Source organism: Nipponia nippon, unplaced genomic scaffold (genome assembly GCF_047370975.1).
Source record: "Nipponia nippon isolate SJK-2023a ecotype South Korea unplaced genomic scaffold, ASM4737097v1 scaffold_4, whole genome shotgun sequence".
In the NCBI taxonomy this organism is placed as follows: Eukaryota; Metazoa; Chordata; class Aves; order Pelecaniformes; family Threskiornithidae; genus Nipponia; species Nipponia nippon.
Genome location: NW_028262358.1, coordinates 42,492,212 through 42,515,171, shown reverse-complemented (window position 1 = coordinate 42,515,171; position 22,960 = coordinate 42,492,212). Strand labels below are relative to the sequence as shown.

The following is a 22,960-nucleotide window of genomic DNA, read 5'->3' as shown; positions in this document are numbered from 1 at the left end:
AAACAAAAACCAGTAAACATCATCATTAGCTTACCCTCTTTCCCCTAGCCTCATCATCCATTTAATTTCATGGAGTTTGGAAAAAAAAAATGGTTTATTATTTTAGATATGCAAGTCTAATCCTGAATATTAAAAATATACAATTATTTGAGCACAATCCAAAGTTATCTGTGTCTGTTATCTTAATATTTAAATTAAAATAATACGAACATATTTTATATTAAAACCAAAACTCACTAGTGTGGCAAAGTAATTGATTTTATTTCTCACTTGTGTTTAAATTTCTTTAGAGGTCTATTTATTATCTGTTCCTAAAATCATCATCATGACATTTTAATATCAGTTTTACAAGTTAATGGGACACAGTTTTGAATAGAGCATTTTAATGTAAATTTAATTTTTAAAAAGGTGCTTTCGGCAGGTTTTACCATAGAAATTTTGCTTTCATTTTAAATGGTACTTGTAATGACTGGACAATTCTTCAAGCTAAATGAAATTCATATTGACCAAAGCTTCTCTTTAAAAGTTTACAGCTTTTGTTTTAAATGCCCCTTTTTAGGCACCGAGCCGTCAATCTCTTTCTTCAAGGCTATGATAAATCTTGGATTGAAATGGAAGAACACTATTTTGAAGACAAACTGATAGAAGATTTAGCAGTACGTCTGGGTGAAAAGGGTTCTGGGAATGTATTCTGGATTAACATTAATCTTGCATAATAATAATCATAAATCTGTGAGGTACATAAGATATCCTCTAAGCTATCTCTACCCAAAAGGGCAAGGTATAACCAAGTCACTCTGAAAGGTGTTAAAAATTACAAGTGATGGAGATTCCCAAATCCCCTCAGGCAGTCTGCTTCAGGGCTTCAGTAACCTTTTATAAAGCTCTTTAAACTTTTGTCTAAATTATGTGCCAGTTGCTGTCATTCCCCTGTCTCTTATCTTCTGCCCTGTGGAGAAGCGGAACGGCCTATTCCCTTCTTTCTTTGCAGTTAACCTTTATGTATTTGAAGACTTCATAACCCACATTAAAGCCATTTAAGTCAAAAGGTTAAAATATGAAACTAGAGGAATTCTAGTCTTAGATTAATCAGTCCCTCAGAAGCAAACAGAGTCTGCTGCTGCTTCGCAGAAGAATCCTCTTGTTAGGGAGGTGAGTATTTTTCCCAACAGTAAAGTGCTAGAGCCCTGTCTTTAGCCTGGTAAATCCCAGGAGTGATTTTCAGTAAAGCCTTGTGTCCTCATCCCTTACAATTTTATCTCAGAAAGGTAGTTCTTTTGAGAGTTGCGCAAGAACTAGTACTAGGAAATGATTCAGTCCCTGGAAGATCCAACAAAACACAGTCTGAGATCAATCTTTTTATTGTAAGGAGAGTTTGCTCTCTGCAATAGAGAGAGGAAGCTAACTGGAAAATTGCTATTAGAAAAAAACAATAATTTGCTTTTACTGTGTAAAGCTTATGCTTAAAACCAGCTACCCAAGTTGTGAACAATTTTTAATATAAGGATCACAATAGTGAAAGGAAGATCAGCAGCAATGAGCTTCAACACAGGCAGACTATGGAAGTTCATTTTTGCCTGCACACATGCAGAATTCATTCCTTGTGGCATCCTTATTGTATGATCAAGCATTGTGAAAAAGCAAGAGACTTCTGCAAATACTTACTTTGTAGACAGTCTTCTAAACTGATATCTTCATGTGTCCCAACACACTACAGATGTTTTAAATAATGCAGGCTCATTGTCAAAAATAATTGTTTTAGCAGTTGAGAGTTTGTGTGTGTAGATATGGAATGTGGAACAACATAGCTATTTGCATGTGTGTAGGTATGTGCAGGTATGTATGTGTGAAAAAATAATCCAACGTGGTCATTTGGTTACACTCTGACGTAAAGGGTTGTCTCCTTACCTCTTCTATGAAACCATATCTTTGCTAAGTTTATGAAGAACTTGCCCGCAGGAAGCTTATGTGAAAAACTGTCTTTGAGAAGACAAACAGACTGGATTGGTTGCTATATCGTCCTTTAGTAAAGGACTACAGGCATTCGCTTGTAATTCTTCAAGCATACAGATAAGTGTGTCTCCAGCACTCTCTTAAGCAGAGATCCATTACACCTTTCATTCAAAAAAGCAAACAAAACTCTATCTGTGTCTTAAATAAATTTCTATTACGTTCTTGCTGCTTTAGGGCACTCTCCTGGAGGGTGAGAGTTTGAGGTTCTACTGTTCAGCTCTGTGGAGCTGATCCAGACTGTTGTGTGGACTTCAGGAAAGATGTGGTTGTGATGCAGGTGAAGGTTCTCTGTCCCTCTTAGAGAAACTGTTCCCTGATGTAGCAAGGAATTAAAGATTTATTGGAGTGTCAAGATGGAATCACAGCCCAGGCTGTGGTGGCAGAACTCCTCTGGAGGGGGAGAAAGGAGGAGCCTTGGGTTCTCTAATGTATGCTTGAAGGATAGTCTGAAGTTTCTGAACTGTTCACATATTAGGTAGAAAACTGGAAAAAGCCAGGGCCCAGAAACTATAGCCAAGACTTCCTGTCCTTTAACTCTGTAGTCAGTAAACTACAATGTTGTATGTCGTAGTACATTCTTTCTCAATACTGACAATCTTGAACTCTCTTTTCTGCTAAGTAAAAATAATTTAAAGGGAGAAATGCAGTAAAAATTAACTCCGTCCTGACTTTGCCAGATCCAGGCAATTTAGCTTTTTCTGGCATGTGGGAGATGAGTGTTTGCATGCCCTAAAGCAGAGGAGTGGACTAAACTTGCAGTTTTGTTCCCTGAATCTTCTGTCCTTAAGTCTGTTATATGAAAGTGGCACTACTTCTTCCGCCTCTGTATATTAAAAGAAAAAAGTATACACAAGTCCTCTATTGGAGAAGCTTAATTCTTCTGATTCTTAATTCTGATTCAACAGATCAAGTCTGTAAGGGAACTAGATTTTTAATATTTGATATTAAAATCACAGGATATTCAACACTCTCTTTATTACTAGTTAAAATGCTTCTGCTTTAATTAAATAGCTTATATGAACACTTAAGCTTATGTGATAAAATTATTGATTAATTTTGTTGGTAGGCATTACTGGACATAATAATTTATAAGAACAATATGTTTAATGGATGTTTAATAATTAGATGATATAAAAATGAAATCTTTTAAATCTTCAACATTTAGAAATTACAACTAAAACTTACCCAACTTATTTTTTTATCCTTTTCTGTTACATTCAGTTAAAGCTTTTTATCTTACATTTAAATAACTATAGGGCCAATGTTTCAAAACATTGAAAATTAAGAACACTTATCTCCCAGAAATGTCAGAAAATCATTTGGTGATAGTGTTCATGCTATGCTTATTAATGAGTTCTGCTTAACTCAGTCATTGGTGAATTTGATCCTCCATTTAATTTGAATTAAATCTATGAAAACTAATAACATGTATTAAACATTAACACAACTTCTGCCCTTTTGCTTCATCAGTTTTGATAACATTAGAGAGGTATTCTGGTTGATAACATTACCAAGTATAGAATGCTGCCATTTAATTAAAGAGAAAGGTCAGCATCCTAAATGAGATGGAAATAAAGAGCAGGGGAAGACCTCCATAATGGTGAGATATAACTAGAGTTATAATTCGCGTTGTTCAGATCTTGTTATTGATACTGAAAATATTGTCACATATTCCAAAATGTGAAATTAACTTCGTATAGCCATCATAGACTAGCATGTGAAACAATCATTGTACATATATGTCAACTAAAGTGAATCCTCAGCTGCAACCAGTCATGTTTGGTATTGCTGAGTGGAAAAGGTGGACTTCACAGGCACATATGAAGGTGTAGTACATAGAGATGTATAAGCATTCCCATAGGAATGTATTTGACACTAGCACATACAATTTTTTTTCTTAATAAGCAAAAAATCCATTTTCCTTTTATCTGTCATGTGACCAACCCTTCCTTATCGCTGACAGTTAACATCTGACATTATAATAATTTCTTACTTGCACAGTCTTATCAATGCATGGAATTCTTTTTATCTGTGTTTTAGTGTATACTGCTAGGTGAAAACAAGGAGGAAGAGTGGGCATAATTTATGCAACCAATTTTCTTTGAGCTACCAGATGCTTTGTAGAAAAGTGTGTCTGGACAAAGCAGTTTTGTTAATAAGTTGATATGCAAAATTTACTTTCTAAAATGTCTTTTGACAAAAGACAAGAAGTCAGAGGACAGATTTTGTATAGATTTTTTCAAAACACTGCTTTGGTCGTTGCCATTATAGTATTTAGGACGACGTTTTTCTTTTAGAGTGATCTAACTAGAGCTGTCTAAACCTGAAAGCAAAATACCCACATGAAAAAAACTATTTATGTGTGTGTATATATATTATTGAATGATATATAATATTTTTTAGACATTATTGATTTGTCATTTTCTAAAATTCTACATCCTGCCAGCATTACTGTTTTTGATAGATAAGGCTCCTTCTCTCTAAAACTACTGGTGAGCTTCAAGTTTGGATTTCACCTCCCTCAAAGTCTCTCAGAGTTCCTCAGCAAACATTCTACCTGACACAAGACTTGGAACAGAGGGTTCTAATTTTTAGCTGATGAAGCTTGTTAACATAGAGAGGAACAGACAATATAATATTAATATAAAATATTAATATAAAAAGTTATTTTTAAAATCTAGGGAAGAGGGTTAATTTTTATGACGAGAGGAAATCCAAAGCTTTGTAAATGGTATCATCTTTGTAAGTCTTCATGGTCATAAACACGGTCAGGATTCAGGTTTTTCCTACTTGGAACTTATTTCCTCCTGGTTTTCCAAATCAAAATCACATACGTGAGTATTTAATGTTTAAAAAATTGCACAGAGTAAAACACTGAATATACTCTTTAAATCTTTTTTTCTCTAAAGAAACCTGGGGAGGAACCACCAGAAGAAGATGAAAGCCTTAAAAGAGTTGATCCTTTACATCAACTTATTCTGCTATTCAGTCGAACAGCCTTGACTGAAAAATGGTAGGGATGGTGTGAGAGACCGCAGAGTGTATGCAGATTTTCAGATTACTCCTGTATTTGAATGTATACATGTCTCTGTTCAAGTGAGATTGCATAGGCTAGGTCAAAATGTGCGTATGTACATATGGTGAGTTTGAGTTACACTCAAACCTCTCCAGTCTGTGGCATGTAAAGAGATTTTAACATGACTGATAAGGAGACGTAAGGAGTTTTCTAGAGACAAATAGGTGCCCCTATACACATTTTCACAGTTACGGTTGCTGTGTTCAGGACTTACTACACCTCTCTCTTCTGTCTGTGTACCCCATTGACAGTTATATTTTGAATGGGAAATATAAGTATATTCTAGGTATAATTGAAAAATTATCTATGTTCTCTTCATTGGAAGGTATTTATGAATTTCTGAGCACTGTTTGTAGCTGGCTTTACTTTTCAGTTTGTATTAGTTAATCAAGTCCTCATTTTCCAAAAAGACTTTTGTAATGAATTATGAACATGGAAATCCTTTAAAAAGATTTTTAAGGTGCTTAAAAATAATTTGGTGCTCCAGTTCTACTATAATGGCTCTAATCTTCCTCATTTTCCCTTTCCTCTCTCTATTAACCAGCAAATTGGAAGAAGATTTCCTGTATATGGCTTATGCTGACATTATGGCAAAGGTAACTTTTTTGCTATTTTTTGCATCTTTCCTGTTTTAATAAAGTTAATGAAGACGATCAAGAGAAATTGTATGTAAAGTTAAGGAAGGCTTAGCCCCCCCCTGCCCTGACTTATCAGTAAATGTTTTCTTTCTACATGGTATCAGAGCTGCCATGATGAAGAAGATGATGATGGTGAAGAAGAAGTGAAGAGTTTTGAAGTAAGATTATACTTCTGTTTTGTTTTTCTTGTCATGTTAGACATTATTTCATAGCTTCCAAATGACATTTATGTTTCTTGGTTCATGGCTTACTGCAGCTTATTATGCCAGTGAACTGCATGTCAGAAGGTGGAGTGGCAGATATGAATCACCAGATTCATAGTAGTAAAACAAAAACATATGTAGTATCACATAATATAAGATTATATAGAGTAATTTAACGGATCTTACATGTTTATCTGATTGACTTTAACTTTTTAGTTGTCGAAGAGAAATATTATGGGTAGTAACTTATTCTGGAAGTCTGATAATAACAGGCTGTATCTTGTAAAGTATCACATCTTACCTTTAGTTTGGATGGTTAAAATACTGAAATAATACTGCTTTTTGCAGTAGTCATTTACATTCAGTACCAGTAATTTATACAGTATTTTTATGTTCACATATATATATTAGTGCTTCTTAGTAAAAGGTGAGCTTTTATTCATCAATATTGCCAAGCTTTTTCTTATGTTGAGAATAGGAAATATGTATTTATTGTTGTTTAACATTGAGTTTTTAGTGATCATCACTGTATAAGGAAACACACTTACATGAGCTGATTACAAGAGTAAGAGATGAGTCCTTGTCATCTCTTTGCTCTGGGATCTGTCTCTCTTTTTCCATTAATAAAATGGAGTTTACAAGAAATTTGTCCGTTCTGAGGGGCACTGAGGGAATTAGCTTGTTAATATTTTAATATATTTTAGCATATTCTAATTCTGACATTAAAAGTTGTCTTATATCTTTCAAAACAATTAATACTTCCATTTAATATCTTTACTAAAACACAGAAACATGAAATACATGCTTTTATTATTTCTTAAAAATATTTCTAAATATACTGATTGATTTGATATTAAACTGCCTGTGTTGTTTTGATGTTTGAGGAGTGGTTTGAGGCATGTTTACTTTTACTCCCATTGTACACATCAGATGTTTTGTATGTTTTCTACATGATGCTGCATGAGATAGCACTGAATTATTTAAGTACATATTCCCTATTTGGCTGTATACAGAAATCAGAAATAATACCAATACCAATACCAAATTCTTTTCAGTTACTCAGAAGTTCTAGTCCACTTGAGTTACAACTAACGTACTCCATATATAAATTTCTGTTTCTTGGTATGAATCCAAATTTCAGTGCTTTTTTGTTTTGGTTTTGTTTTGTTGTTTTTTTTCCCCTGGAAATACAATGTATGTCATATCATTGACTAAACAAAGAACATTTATTTCTGTAAGCTTTTTTCAGTTAGTCCATGCATGCTTGTTAGATATCAAATATCTTGTGCTTATAAATGTGAAAATTTATAAATAGAAAGTCATTGAGGTGAATGAACAAATTTATCAGTAAAGAATTTATTAGTGCTCCTTACCTAAATTATAATGGATTCCTTGTTCAGCATTGAACTTTATCTTTTGAGAGAAGATCCTATTCATTTGTTTCTCATTATTATTTTTTCTGTAGCTATGAAACATGTTCAAATAATGTATTAATCTGTTCAAAAGACAATTTTGTGTATGTATTTGGTCAGTCACCTGCAGAAAAAAAATTTTGGACTTCTTTTTCTTATTACTATTTCGCTTCTTGTCCTTGCCCTTCCTTAAGGTGACAGGATCACAACGCAGCAAGGTAAAACAAAAAAATATGTGTGTATTTGTCTGGGTCTAATTTTGTGATTTTTTTAGGCCCAACATCTTGGATAAGTTCTACTAAAGGGTCTTGAAAACATTTTTAACATTTCAGTTTCAGCATGACATCTCTACAAACCCTTCCTGTGCACAAACTCTTTTTAAAGACTCCAGGAATTATGTATGCAAAATATGTCATATAAAATTACGTTGCCATTCTGGGGAAAACAGAGTGTTATTTGGCTTGTTCATATTGTTTTGCTGTTCTTGCCTTTTGTGCATCAGTTATCTTCTTTCTGGTTATAATTTAATTTGAATGATTAAAATAATTCATTTGGCTCTTAATGGAAAGCAGTTGGACTTTAGCAGACATGCATTTCTGATGCAATAGTAGAATTCTGTTTCCAGTGTTTGTCACAGAGAGAGCATCAATTGTATTACAGTTTATCTATGATTCAGATCCTTTGGAATAGGCTGAGTCCTTAGCCTTCATTGTGATAGTATTTGATAAAAACTCCATAACTACTCCGTACATGAAGGGATTCCTAGTTGTTCCATGTTTTCTCTAAAAACATAGAGGCAATAGCTCTGAAATTTCAGTGTTAATTTTTTCTATTGACTCAATTTCTTACGCAGTCTTTTCTGTGTCATCGTGAAAGTCTCACCATTTGTTTCTAAAAAGTGGCCCATGGCTTAAGCACCAGCCTACTTGCCTACTTCATGCAAGTAGAAGTCTCAGTTTCCATTGTTGACTCAGGCTGCTTGTTGATAGTGCTGCAAGGTTGATGTTCTGAGAGGAGGTATGGTGTGTGGGGTAGCCAATTTTTGTTTCTGAGGTGTTTAAATATAGTTATTTGTGCTGTGGCTAATGGCACCTAGGCTAAGTAGAGATGACTTGCTTGAGATTGGGAATGCACAGATTTAGCTGATCGTCAGGCTCCAGTTAGTAGCTCCAAAGTTCATTGCCTATGGCAATATGGGGAACAATTATAACCTTCTCCATTGAAAAGAGCAATTTTGGTGTTTTGTTTGCTAGCACTTCTATTAACATTCAATTCACAAAAGAAAAAGGTTCCCATACAGCTGTGGAAAGAGAAGATGTGTTCCAGGATCAACTTCACTCTTACTCTTTCAAAAGTTTGCAAAATCGGTTCCACCTTCATACGATAAAGGCATTATCCTGGAAGATGAATGTGCTCACACAGACTCACAAAAAGTTGTTTAAAAGGTATTGTAATTGCCACAAACACAAAGTACATATTACAAAACCCCAAAGGAAGTATATAAGCAATTTAATAGTATAATTTCTTCTTTGTTTATTCCATTAATTCAGCTATTCAAATACTACATGTCTATCACTCTGCCTACCTGGTTACCATACACTAAATGCTATATTCTGCATAGAAAATTTTCTGTCTTGCTGATTAAGAAGTATTTTAAAAGGGTAAAAACACAACAATAAATAATCCTTCCTTCCTTCATAGATGACAGGGAACAGTTGTAAAGATATGAGACCATATATTCCAGCTGTGTGTCTGCGTGTGTGCATTTGTGTGTTTCTTTCTGTCTGTCTCATGTTGAAGGCAGTTCTTTTATTCAATATCTGTGTGCATGTGAAAAGACCGACTGTTCAATTTGTATGGCAATAAAACTCTACTACTCCTCTAGACTTTAAAAGTGTGTGATGTTTGCAGTCCTGAATCTTTTCACAGTCAGAGCAACAGAGACCTTTGGGCAAGCTTAGAATGCGATAAAACCGACAAGTGTATTTTATCGGCAATTTTCATGCCCATGTCTCATGCAGTGTAGTCTTATTTTTGCACAAATAATCTGTATTGGGATCACTGTGTGGGCAGTAGGGAGGTCACAATATAAACCCACAATAAAGTTGTCTGTGCCTGTCTGCATTTGCCTGCTAGTATTTGCTTTGAATTATTATGATTATCTTTGCTCCTTTCCCTTTGTCTCTAAGTTAACTTTCTATCATATTGAACAGATGCTCAACTGACTCTGTGTAGAGTTGGCGTCACTGTCCCCCTTGATTCTATCTGAAAGGAAATTCTTTCCAATCAAAGTGTTTCACTAGCTGAATGCAACTAGGTTTCTGCATTTAAGTCACTGACTCTACTAGTTTGTTACATACTAATGCGCTCTAAATACATGTAGGATGGGAACTTAAAAAAAGGAATCAAAATCTAGCTCATCTTTTTAAAATCTGTTGCTTTAAATTGGCACTTCACAGAAAGACAAGAAATGAGGGAGACAGAGCTTCCTATTTCAGTTTTCTTCATCTCTGTTACTGGTAGCAACTTTTTTGATAGACTTTTGTATTCACTAGATTTTTGTCAAAATGATAAATTGTGCTGTCATTTACCTCAGGCACAGGAAGACTGGCAAGTCTCAGTGCGTACAAATAATGCAAGCTCTTGAGGCTCTAGCCCATTGGAGATGGTCACTGTTATCTCTCACTGTCACAAAGCCTGCATAAATGGAGTGACCATATACGATGTATTTACAATAAGTAACTGTTCTTGTTAAAGAATGATAGGAATTAAGGTCAGACTCCGTGATCAATATATCAATTCTTAGGAATTAAACATTCCAATTAGTATACAAAAATGTGTTTCTCATTAGTTTTTCCTACCCATAATGGAATGGATACAACATAATTTTTTTATTATTTTATTATTATTATTATTATTTTGTCACCCAACTTTAAATAAGAAAGGGTGACACAGTTTGAAAGTAATGTGTAGTTTTATAGTTATGTACCATTGGAGAAAAAAATTCGAAACTGAGAATACATAGATTTGAAAGTCACCCGATACAGTATTTTTCCTTTTAGAGACTCAATACTTTGTCATTTCCTATTGACTTGAATGGGAATGAATATGTGGAGTGATCTCATCAGCATGGCAAGAATATGGAGGCAGTATGTAGGAAACAAAACTAACTTCCTTGCCAGAGAGGAAGATAGAAATGAATGACAGTATAAACATGATGACATCACTAAAGATATTGCCGCAGGCTGAAATGGAGGCATTTTAACCAAAACAAAATGTGTAGTGAAGGTTTTATTTCAGGATATCTTTATTCCTGTGCATTTGTAGCTCAAATTTAATGCTATTTTAACACAGAGTAGTATTCTGTTTAGTTTAGTATATGGGTTTTTTTGTTTCTTTTATAATTATGGATTGTATGAACAAAATCTATTTGTAATATAACATTAAAGTTTTTAATACAGATTATTCAAATGCTAGGAAATGTGAAATATAATGTTGATAAAACAATCCTTACTTTGTGCCCATGTGGATTATCGTGCTGACTATTGGTGTTGAGTAACATAGTTATGTCATAAAATATAATGATATGACATGATAAATTCTTTTCCTCCCAAGCGTTTATTACTGGGGAGAGTTAGCAGAACACCAGTACTTCTTTCTCTGAATATTGGTGTGAATACAAGAAATAATTTTGATGAAAGATTGCTATAATTCTTGTGTCTTTTCAGCTGTTATATTGTGAAGCATATAACAGCTTTTTGCTATCTTGTATGAAATTTGTTCAAAATTCATTAATGAGATGGTTTGTTCCTCTTAAATTGTCTTTTTTTCCTTGATACTTTTTAGATCAATGCTACTTCCTTTTCTCTCATCTCACTATATTACAAAGTACTTACGTTAATGCCCAAGAAAGCTGAATGTTGTTTACAGCCAATCAAATCAGAACAGCCTTTTTTGCATACGTGTTTTTCCTAGCTACATCTTATTTTTATTGTTATTATTTGTTTAGCACCAACAGTGATAAAGGTGAACGCAGGGAATATTTTCAGATTTTATGAAGTCATTGAGTTAAGGTAGAGTAGATAAAAGCATTTGTTTACTTAATAATATTTAATAAATCCTGTACTACAGGAAGTCTACCAGTGTTCTAAAGTCTCGTAAAGAATTATTACATTCAAAATAAATAGCTGTAGTTTTGAGGAAAAGAAAAAATTGCTAACAGACTGCCACTGACTGCATATATCTAAGGATGTGGTGGTTAATTTATGAACCTATTTATCATTTTTAGTGATGATACTTAGACACCACTTTCAAGCATTTTCAGAACTATTTACTGTATCATGGAAGTAATATCAAATGATAGAAGGCTTATAGATGCCTGGCATTGAGACATGTCAGTATTCCTAAACTAGGGAAGAGTACACAGAACAAGAAAGCACAGCAGGTGGCGGAGAAATGGCTTTAGAATTTCAGTGGTGCAATTGTCAGTAAAAGCTCCTATTTAGTTTTTTCAAGTTTGTTGCCTACAAATTCAAGCTAAAACTTGTGGTTTTGCCCAATGTGTGGTTTTTTGGCATATGGTTGCTTGTAATGATTTAAAAAACAAAGAAATACAATGAAGTAGAAAATGTTTGAGTCTCTGATTTCAAAGAGTATGATGAAATGAGTTTCCTTGGTTTGGTAGGTTGCTGGAGAAAGTCTATAATGTGGGAATACATGTATGTACATTTCTAAGTGGTCAGCTTTTTTCCCATATGAATGGCAAACACCCAAGATAAAACAGACTTGGTTTTCTTTGAGTTTGTTTTTTTGTTTTGTTTTGTTTTAATTCTGGTAAATAACTTTAAATGTTTCATTTAACATGAAGCATTTTTGCTATTGTGATGGCTTTGTGAACAATAGAAAATTCAAACCACTAGCTAATTGTTTTGGTAGTTTTCTTGACAGCAACTGTGTCAAGCACAATAAAGAGCAAAAAACTGTGCTGGTAGCACAGATAGGTAGCAGTGTTAGCAGTAAGCACGTCTTAGAGAAATGGGGATACCTTGACCCGCCAGCGGCTCTATTAATTTAGTATACTTTGTATGCAATGGGTGGCCCATTTCATACCAGCTCTGCCATCACATATTTTTATATATATGTATTAACATTGCATGGAGAAAGCAACAGTGAAAAAGCATTGTCAAGCTGAAGAAGGAACCATGATCTTAGGGGTTTATCAACAAAGGAATGATTGCTTTTAGAAGAAATGTTTGTGGTGTGTTTTTGTTCGTGGATTTTTTTTTTTTGGTCTGCTTTGTTACTAGTTACCTAGACAGTTTGATTTCCATGGAAAATGTCACTCTTCTCACTTTAAGCTGCTTGGCAATGCCTGTTTCTACTGTTCTTCTATAGTGCCATTGCAAGAAGGCTGTATACCCTTCTTTTAGTCTGTAGATATGCAGATACATGCTCACTATAAGCATTCTTGTAAACTTCTCAAAAAAATATTGTATAATGAAAGTAGTATAGCATAGTATATGTTAGGCTTGTGAAGAAAAGTGAATAATAAATCTTGCAATAGAAGAATGAAAGATTGTTGGGTCTAAAACTAAAAGTAACTAGAAATAGGAAATAGTTTTTTAAAAAAAAAGAAACTGATCAATTTTCAGTGGCATTTGAAGCAAATGAAAATATTTTATTGTAGCTGTATTCAACCTGTGATGTCATGATTTTCTGGTGGTTTGTGCGTGGGGGTGTGTGTGTGTGTGTGTGTGTGTATGTGTGTATGCTTCTGTTTTGTTTTTGTTGAAGTCCCAGGAAGAGGTTTAAACATGAAGGCAAAACTTTCAAACCTTAGCATGGCTAAATATGAAGCAAAGCTGCCATATTTTTTTTTCCTTTTTGTGCCTCCATCTAGATCTGTCACATAATTTAAAGAAAAAAGAAAGATACAATTTAACCACAGGAGAGCTAATAGTGTGAAAAAAAAAACCCTGATGAATTTTGTTTCCGCAGCACGATATTATCAAAGATTTAAGAAACAAATTTGCCAGCCTCGGCGAGAACTCTCTGGTAACAGCATAAATGTCTGTGTTGGTTTGCTTTTGAGTTAAAGGTTTCTTTCTCATTCATTTGAACATATTTCTCTTTTTTACCTCTTCTTTTTTAATTTATTATTCATACCCTCTATTTAGCAAGCCTTCATTTTTTAAACCTCTTCCATCTTCCAATGTCTTTTTTCCGTAACTTGGATGGAAAGTTTATGGCAGCAAAGCTGTCATTCTGGCTACTTCTGCTGCAGCTGTTCCTGCTTTTAGGTCATACATGTTTTGGGCGTTGTGTTTTTGGACATGATACTAACTGATTGTGTCATGTTCCTTTTGAGTAAGCTTTTTACCACGCCATCTGATGGACTTACTGTCATAGGGCTCTATGCAACTTCCATTTTGCAACTTATACTGCTTAGTCATCCTCAATTCTCCAGCAAACTTCAATTAACTTGGTGAAAGATCAAACTCCATCTGGAATTAACTGTGCCTTTATGTTTGCTCTTTATGTTCTTCTTTATGTTTTCGGTAGTAGTTTAAATTATAAAGAACAAACTTCACCATTGCTCAAGCAACGCCATGCAGTATTGTTTGTTGCCGCTAGAGAATGCAAAATATAAAAGCACAGTGTATTCTATCAAATATTCTGTTGGTAGGGTGGGCAATCTATACTGTAATATAATGATATGTTTTGAAAAAAATTCTGAGATGCTTCTGGTACTCTGGTATTCATCAACAACTTGCAACTCAAGAGCCGCATACTGAGCAGTATGAAGTTATGGTCATGCTATAGAAGATTATTAAGAGTATGAACTGTTACACAGAAACATGGCACAAAAGTGCAAGTTTGTTATACGCAGTATATATATAACGAACATGGGCTTTGAACTAACCTAATGATTTACAATTGAGATGACTCTTTTCAGATAAACTGCTAAAAGCATATTAAAGAAAAATACCAAGGGGAGAATATTACTTGAACATGTTAAATATCTGTTCAGTAGCACTGTATGTATTAAAATGGTCCATGATGTTGCCATAGAGCCCATATACTAAGAGAAAACCAAAAACCTTTGGAGAACTGATAGTAACTGAAGTCCTCATCTTAAATGACTGGAATTTTTATTCAGGAAAAAGAAATGGAAAAGCAAAAACTTCTGTATCAACAAGCCAGACTGCATGACCGGGGTGCTGCTGAGATGGTTCTGCAGACCATCAGTGCTAGTAAAGGTAATGTTTTGTTGTACAGATTACATATTAAACCTTATTTCCAATGATCTTTGAAATGACTGTAATTCCTATTGGGCAAAACATGCAGATGTCTGGCACTAAATTTTACTTTCAAAATGCACACAAAGTTTCAAAAATTATTGGCAGCTAATCTAGAAAAGTGTAATGAATAATTCTCATGAGGTTATTGTTGTTGTTGTTATTAATTTTTCTAGTGATGATTGAGAGGAAGTGTGAAAAAGTTCATAGCTTTAGCAGTATGCAATGACAAAAAGGTCCCCAGATTCTGGGATGTGTATGGTTTTGAAGTAGGTGTAGACTTTGGTGCTTTTTTTTCCCCCACTCCCGAAATACCTACTGATTGGTGTACTTTGATAAAACATTTCAGAAGTGTAAATGATGCTTTTGTCCCTTAGCACTATCTCACTCTAAGGTTTGATGCTTTCATTGTCTGCTCTGTGATTTGTTTCTACAGTACTGATATTTTAAAAATTCCTGTTCACAAATTTCATTTACTGTAACTAAATGCTTTGGATCATTGTCATTTTCTGAAGAAAGTGGGGAAAAAAAATCTAGACTGGCATGCAGAGGAGACACACTGTTAAACTGTAAAGCTAGCTTAAAATTGTGCACCCAGCTTTAAATCAACTCTTGGATGCTCTAACAAATGAAACATCATTTATATTCATTGAGTTCAGTTCTTCCTGTCTTGTATCTTCTTTTGTGTGCTGTGTATACTTTACCTCTGTAGGCACTCAGGAGGATATTAAGTCACACCTAGAGATTATGAAAAAAAAGTAGATCTGTTTTACAAGAGAAACAAAAAGTCCTCTCCTGATAAATTGCCATTTAAGTCATTGTATGTATAAGTTAATAGAACATTCTTTTTTTTATATATGATCTAAAAGTATATTTTAAAATAATTTTAAGGTGAGATGGGGCCAATGGTTGCAGCTACCCTAAAGCTAGGGATTGCTATCTTAAATGGAGGAAATTCTACCGTTCAACAGGTAAGGTACTAATTTATTTTCACCCATTCTAGTCAGTATAGATCTTTATACCATGGTTGTTATTGTTGTAGTAGTGCGTTATGTAATGTGACTATTTGTCAGATGCTGTTTATCCTCTTACTCTCATTCACAGAAGAAAAGAGTGTACAAAAGTACCTTGTTTGCTAGGTGTATATTTCTTATTTGTATACATATAATTAATCTACAGAATACAAGGCTAAAAGAAATTTGTTTTGCACTTCAGCTGAAAGAGGGAAATTTTACGTTAAATCATTAACTTCTAGAGGAATTCTGTGGGAGGGAAGGATTTCTTGGGAGATTGCCACTGTCCTGTAGCCAGTCAAGCAAAATTGCTGACCCCAGTCTTCACCAAAAAAAAATCTTACACAACTTCAGAAGTCCTTAGCTTATGCCATGAAGAGTCTTGGTGATAAAAGCAGAGAACTCAAACTTGATTTACTAATCTATAGTAAGATAATGTGGTGAGCAGTGGACAAGTCTGATATGTTAACAGTATTCCGCACTGTTGAAGAGAAGTGACTGATAGAGAGTACATTCAGTGTTCTGTACTAGTTGAAGATTCCTGAGTCCAGAAGGCTTCATACCTGCCATTACTACATTGCTGTAGGACAGTTTGAAGAATACAGACAACTGGGAACAGTTAAGGTCCCAAGTTAAACAACCACTGAAGCAGCTGAATGCAGTCAAAAATAATGTTCTTTTCAGGTCCTATCGTTAACAGGAATTGACCAGAAAGACCACAAATTGTGCAGAAAAATATCTGCTTGAACCATTGCCAGTTCTTTGTGATGTCATGATATTAAATTCATTAGGAAAATCATTATATTTGTACACAGTTATTTAATCTGAATTTGTAATGCTACAATCTAAATTTTTTAAAATTATTTGATAAACTCTTAACTAATCAGAATGCAGGAAATAGTTATTAGTACAGTTACAATAATACTAATACTACGAGTCTAAATTACATACTTATAAAAGCATCAGTAATACAGTTAGAATTGCTATTTTTTTCAGTTGCCTCATTTCTACCCATTTTCTCTGGTGTTATGCTCACCTTTCCAATTTTCCTTTAGGTTCTAGGAACAACTCTTCAGTCTTCCTTGAGAAGAATGGTATGGGTGGGGGGAGAAGTACAGAAGTGGTTTTGAATAGTCGTCGTCCTCCTCCTCTGGAGTTCTTTGCTTTGATTAGTACAGCATTGTTGATGACGGTGTTCTTTTTCTGTGATCTTGGGTCTACTTAGGGTTATGCTGATACAGTTTGTTAACACTGCTTATGTGCTCTTTCGTTTTGGAGGTTACTTATTATCCATTTTTCCTATTATTTTTGTTATTTGCAAGAAGAGTTTGATCTCATTCACAACATGAATTCTTGTAGCATTCCTACTAAGACTGATCTTTGAACGTTCTGATTTTTGTGCACAACTGGGACCTCTGGTGTCACCCGATATCTTCACTCAACAACACATTGCGTTCTAGAATCAGAGTTCACTCCACTGAATAGCTTCTTGTTATTGCAATCTATTATCAGATAGGTATTACACATTACAATAAAGCTAAAACAAATTTTAAAAAATACTCCCATGACTACTAACAAGCTGTTGCAGCTAAAATAATCTAAACCAAACTGATGTTATGACAAGCCCAGTCTGGTGCTGAAACAGTAGTGTCAATACAAATTTGTGGCCTAGTAGTGGCAAGATTGTATTTATATTAAACACTAAATTCTGCTGGCTTTGTTGACGTTAGTTACTATCTTTATTTTCCATGTTTTAGGAAGGAATATCCAAAATGGATGACATGAGCATTAAATGTTTTTTATTTTTGACAGCTGGATTTTTCTCTGCAAGACTCTTTTATCTAATTTGTAAATATTAGAGATATTTCAAAACACTAGCATCACTAGTAATCTAGAATCCATATAGCATTAAGTTGACTAGATTAACACACAGTAGAAATACTGATTCTCTGCATTGATTATTTGTGTTTACTACAGAAAATGCTTGACTACCTCAAGGATAAAAAGGATGTGGGATTCTTTCAGAGCCTTGCTGGTCTTATGCAGTCCTGTAGGTAAGAAAATACCTACTTTAAAAATTCATTATTTTGCATTTAGGTTTTATTCCACAGGATTTATAGTTTTGGAAAGATCCTTTACATACTTTTTGCAAACAGCACCAGGGAACTGTAACGTGCTAGATTTGGGGTAAAGGACAAGGTGGTGCTCATGGTATGAAAATCTTCATCGATCTACCTTGGTAAAAGAGCTCTTTTCACAAATGTTCATGGCATTTGTGTCTACTTGAGATATACCAGAAAACAACTCCGGAGTTAGGAGCATTCCTCAGGGGCAAATTCTTAACTCTGGAGGTATCCTGTAATCCTGCAGAGACCAGGTTAATGATCAATGTTAAGTAATCACAAAGATTTTGGGAAAACCCAACTTTGTTAGAAATCATAATAGGACTTTTTAGAAGGCAGAAAAAGGAATGGAATATTCTCTTTTAATAAACTGTGGAGGTACTGTGACTTTTTTGTCTGTTCATGCTTCTTGACAGTTTATATTGATTTTATATATATGAATATGTATATGTATTTAAATGTTTTATATAAAATTCCGAAGAATGAACCATATCAATAAATAAAGTATTAATGAACATAGAACATAGGACTAAAAGTGGCTTCCTGGGTCAAGCAGTTCAGTCTTCTGTTATGTCAAGGGTACCATGTTATATCCTTTTTTCTTAATGCTGTCTTTGCCCGAGTTTCATTTTGAAATCAGTGAGGTTTCTTGCCAGCAGAACTACTGGTGTAGTTCATCTACATTCATCTGACTTTGATAAACATTCTTGCTTATGAACAGCAGTTATCCATGGCTAGCTGACATGCTGAGCTATGACAGGCAGAACTTTGCAGATTCACAAATGGAAATATATAAGAGTATATGTTCCTTAAATCTGGTTAGTTGAATACGTATTCCCCTTTGCCAGCTTCAGTTTTTCAGAACGGGGAAGGAGAGGATCACTGGATGGAACTAATAATGACATAGTTTAATGGACCTTGCTGCTTGGGATCAACTGGGCTATAATATAAAAGTAGTCAATTATATGGCTTCTTTGTAACCCCTAAAATGAGTATGTATATCATAAACACATACACTCCCTTTTTTTCGTCAGTCATAAAGAGCTAAATTCTATTGTCATTTGCAAGACAAAAGCAGGTTAAGTCTGTAGAGCTGAGTTTTGTAATCTTCTAGCAGACACATATATTAAGCCACTGAAACGTATCTTCTTGACACTAGTATGATTATATACTTAAATGAAATCACAAATCCTTCTCTGTCTTTCACAAAATGAAATATCACATATATTTAATTAATCACAGGACAAATGTAATTTTTCTCATTGCAGTGTTCTTGACCTAAATGCATTTGAACGTCAGAACAAAGCAGAAGGCCTTGGCATGGTGACTGAAGAGGGATCAGGTACTATTGATTTAACAGAAATAATCTGTGAACTTTTCTCTTCTACATTTGAAGAAGCAAGCTGAATTTGAAAGAACCCTGTAAATATATATCTAGAGGCTGAAGCTAAAATATGATTCCTAAGAGTGGTTTATATTTAATTGGCCTATCCAAGCCCATGCTTGTCAATAGTAAATCACTAGCATGTGTTGAGTTTCAGAACTGTCTCAGAGGACTCTTGTGCATCATTCTGAAGAAGCGAAGACATTATGTGTAAAATTGAAAGCAGATTCTAGTTACAAATGGCAGTGTTTATGCATGTAAAACATTTCAGAAGTCCCTAACCAGTTTCAGCATAAAATGAAATTAGGAGTTCCCACCTGATTTCTTAAACTGTCTTGGCTGGAATCAAAAACCGACCATTTAGTTAAGCTGTAAGTTAAATATTAGCGGTCAAGGGAACTGTATCTGCTGTTTGGAAAAAAGTCTGCTGGGAAAGCTTTTTCTTTGAAATAATTCTTCTCTGTTTGTCTTTGGGGAAATATTACAAAATTTTTGCTTTACTTTTGACTTTGAACCAATTTGGCTTTTTACCCTCTGTGTTGTCAGTTCACTGTCAATTTCTTTCTTCTGTCTGACAGTAAGTTCTACTACTCCCTTACTGTGATTGGAAACATTAGGTTCATTCTTATGTGACTTAATAGAGCTACCAAATCACATTTTCTCCCCTTCAGTATTTTTCATGCTGCATTTTTATGTTTAAATACTACAGTGACCTAATCTTTTAACATGTTTTTATCTTAAAAAAAAAAAAAAGGTAAAAAAGCTTGACTGTATAATCATTATTACATTTGGGGGTTCATAATTCATACCTGCAACACTGCATATCTCATTGGCTATTGTGCCTGTAGCTCTTTTATGTGGCATATTTCTTGAATATTCAACTGCTTGTCTCAAATCAAAATCATGAACTATTAAATTTGACTGAATTACTTCAAAACTGATCATAAATGCTGCTTCTCTGAAAGTGCTCCCACAGTTTAAATTATAGATCAAATTCTGCCAGACTTATATGAGTAAATAAAATAAAGTGGACCCGTGTGGATAAAATTTGGTCACAAGATTGTGGATTGAGCACTGATGCAGCTATCTGGCATATAAAGTTTTGGCTGTTACTTTCATGTTTTACTGAAGATTATTCTGCACAACGTTTTGCTCTTTTGGACAACATTTCTACTACTAAATAATTAAATTTATTATTTATAATGTTGGATTTTGAAATGGACTGTCAAGATATTGGCTCATTTTCCTTTTGACCACTGTCTCTATTTCTAGAAATGACTGATTTTGCATGCAAATATAAATAAATCTTTAAACGCTGCATAATTGACTCTACCTATGTTAGAGTATTTTTGTGCTTCCTCATTTGAGGGATTTTTTTAATTTTCTGTTTATTTGATCTTTCTCTTTTAGTACAAAACTAATTTTGCCAAAACCAATATTAACTATATTTTGTATTTGCTAAAAACAATTTCTCAACTTTTTTTTTCTTTTTTTCCCTGTTTCTTTTTCTTTGAACTAATTGTCCTGTCCTCCCTTCCTCAGTCATCACTCATGAGCGTGGTAATTATTAAAAACAACTGCCTATTCTTTATTTTTCCTGCTCTTAGCTTTGTGTCAGCACTGTACAGCTCCTGAACACCATTAGACTTTTTGTTCCTGTAAGACTGTTGTACTAGTGGGTTCTTTCCTATTATTATTACAATTGTGTATTCCAAAATTCTTGGTTTTTGTGTCAACTCTCCCTGCTTTGTTCTTCCTCCCTTTCTCAGGATTTGCACAGTAACTGGCACACTAGATGTAAGAGCAGCAAGCTTTTTTAAAATCTTTTTTTTTCTGTTCTTTTTTTATTTCTTTTCATTTTAGTGAGCCCAGTATTTGCAATGGATGAATGTTTAAAAAAAAAAAAAAAAAAAAGTATACCTATACATACACAAAGCCTTGTGCTATAGTCCTCCCGTAGTATTTATGTTGTGGATTGAATGTGGCTTTATCGCTGCATTGATTTGTGCAAGCACAGGAAATCAGTGGTGGATCCAGTGAGGATTTGAGGGTGGTTAGTAAGGAGAGGACTTGCCACTGGCTGGGTTTATCTAATGCGGTCAGCAGTTGATACAAGAAAGAGGTTGTGCATCACTGATTTAGAGGAATCAACAATTTTTACAGGTGGTTCTTCCTTGCTCTGAAAGCTACATGATGTGTTAAGGTTCCGATATCTCAAAGCTTCCTTACTTCAAATAAAGGAAGAGCTTTGTAGGAGCAGTTGCCATGAGATGTTCCTGTCACCATGAGAAATGAGAATTTAAAATACAAAATGTGTATACCATTCAACAGAAACAATAAGCTCAAACACAGCAGATGTCTTTTCATTAGCCAAATGTTGTGGAGGGGGGTGGTCTGGATTTTCATTTGTTTTCCCAGTGGAAATTTTTTATTTGGCAGATTAACAAGATTCTGCACTTAGGATCATGTGTTTTTGTTTTCTTTTTTACTGAGCAGCAGCAATGTCAAGATATGGTAATCACACTGTGTCAAAGATTTCTTGGCACAAAGGAATAATATTTGCTAACAGCACCTTTTTTATGTATTAATATGCAGATATTGAAGATTCAAGAAAACAGAACAAAACAAAGCCAAACCAAAAAGAACAGTACTTTTCCTTTTCAGGGTTACACTATTCTTGATATTATGCTACCTTCAAATAATAATTTTTTTTTATATTACAAAGCACACTTTTTTCAATTCATTGAAAAGTAGTTTACATAAGAGCTGTACAGGTACTGGTATTAATACCTGATAGCATTACAAAAGCCCAGCCAGTGTGTCTGTGGGGAAACTCCTGTAGTGAACAGTTTCGAAGTATCCTAGATTTTATGGGATACCTGAGATCATATGTCTGTTTGCAATCCTATGAATAACCATCTGTAAATACTACAAAGGAAGTACCAAAGATGTGGAAATGTTTTCTCCCATTCCTTTTTTCGAGGGAGATACTTAGTCTATGAGTAATTAATTACTCCTCAATTAGAGATAATTTTATTGATTCCCAAGGGAACGATGGGACGTAAAATGTGCACTGTAGCCTGTTTCTCATGTCATCTGAATCTGATGCAGAAGCATATTAATGAGAAATTGTCATTGAGTTTACAGCCTATAAGCTTGAAACTATTCTTGCCAAAGTCAAAGAAAAACTACTGTTGATACTTATGGGAACAGAGTCAACTTTTCCTCAAGGGCAATGCTTGTTTCTGGTCCCATGTCAACCTTGGCAATAGGCAGAAAGCCCTGTACTGAGTCAACATGGATGTGAGATTTATTGCTCTATTCCAACTGTTTCTTTGTGCTGTCCGCATCGTAAGCTCCTTGTCCTGATATTCCTCTGACTGATACTACCTTCCCTTTCCAAACCCTGGAACCCCCACTGGTAACAACATTGATGGTTCTTTAGCAAATGTGTTTCTTACTTGTTTTTGTGATGTACTCAATGTTGTTTCTCCTGTATGTATTTTGTTTTGATCGTTCTGTTTCCTTTTCAAGAAAGGGGGGCTCAAAACCAAAGACGTAGAAATGCTTATTATCTTGCAATGGTTTTTCATTTTTCATTTAACACTCATACTCTATGCTATTTCACTGTAAGTCACAAAAATCTTGAAAGTGCAATGTTTTTCTCCTTTGGAGAGACTTGTTTTACTTATCATATGAAGTAAAAAATTTAAGATGTTAAGTTTACACTTAGATTATTTTACCTTTTTTTTTCCCTGTTCATCAGGAAAGCTCTATTTTCATTTTTAATCTTTTGATAT

The 22,960-nt window shown here is 34.3% G+C and overlaps 1 protein-coding gene across 8 annotated transcripts in view; it reads left to right on the top strand.

The window, feature by feature from the left end:
• Positions 1 to 22,960, top strand: part of RYR2 (ryanodine receptor 2) — a 434,903-nt gene that overhangs the window by 367,102 nt on the left and 44,841 nt on the right. For 5 of the 8 annotated variants that reach the window (XM_087777049.1, XM_087777048.1, XM_087777045.1 and 2 more), the window contains 9 exons: positions 560 to 656; positions 4,923 to 5,026; positions 5,634 to 5,685; positions 5,832 to 5,885; positions 7,537 to 7,560; positions 14,502 to 14,601; positions 15,532 to 15,611; positions 17,631 to 17,707; positions 19,045 to 19,118. In XM_087777049.1, the coding sequence (XP_087633175.1) occupies positions 560 to 656; positions 4,923 to 5,026; positions 5,634 to 5,685; positions 5,832 to 5,885; positions 7,537 to 7,560; positions 14,502 to 14,601; positions 15,532 to 15,611; positions 17,631 to 17,707; positions 19,045 to 19,118 (662 nt within the window). The remainder of the gene's footprint in view (positions 1 to 559; positions 657 to 4,922; positions 5,027 to 5,633; positions 5,686 to 5,831; positions 5,886 to 7,536; positions 7,561 to 14,501; positions 14,602 to 15,531; positions 15,612 to 17,630; positions 17,708 to 19,044; positions 19,119 to 22,960) is intronic. The other 3 variants (XM_087777051.1, XM_087777050.1, XM_087777046.1) reach the window with 1 other exon arrangement.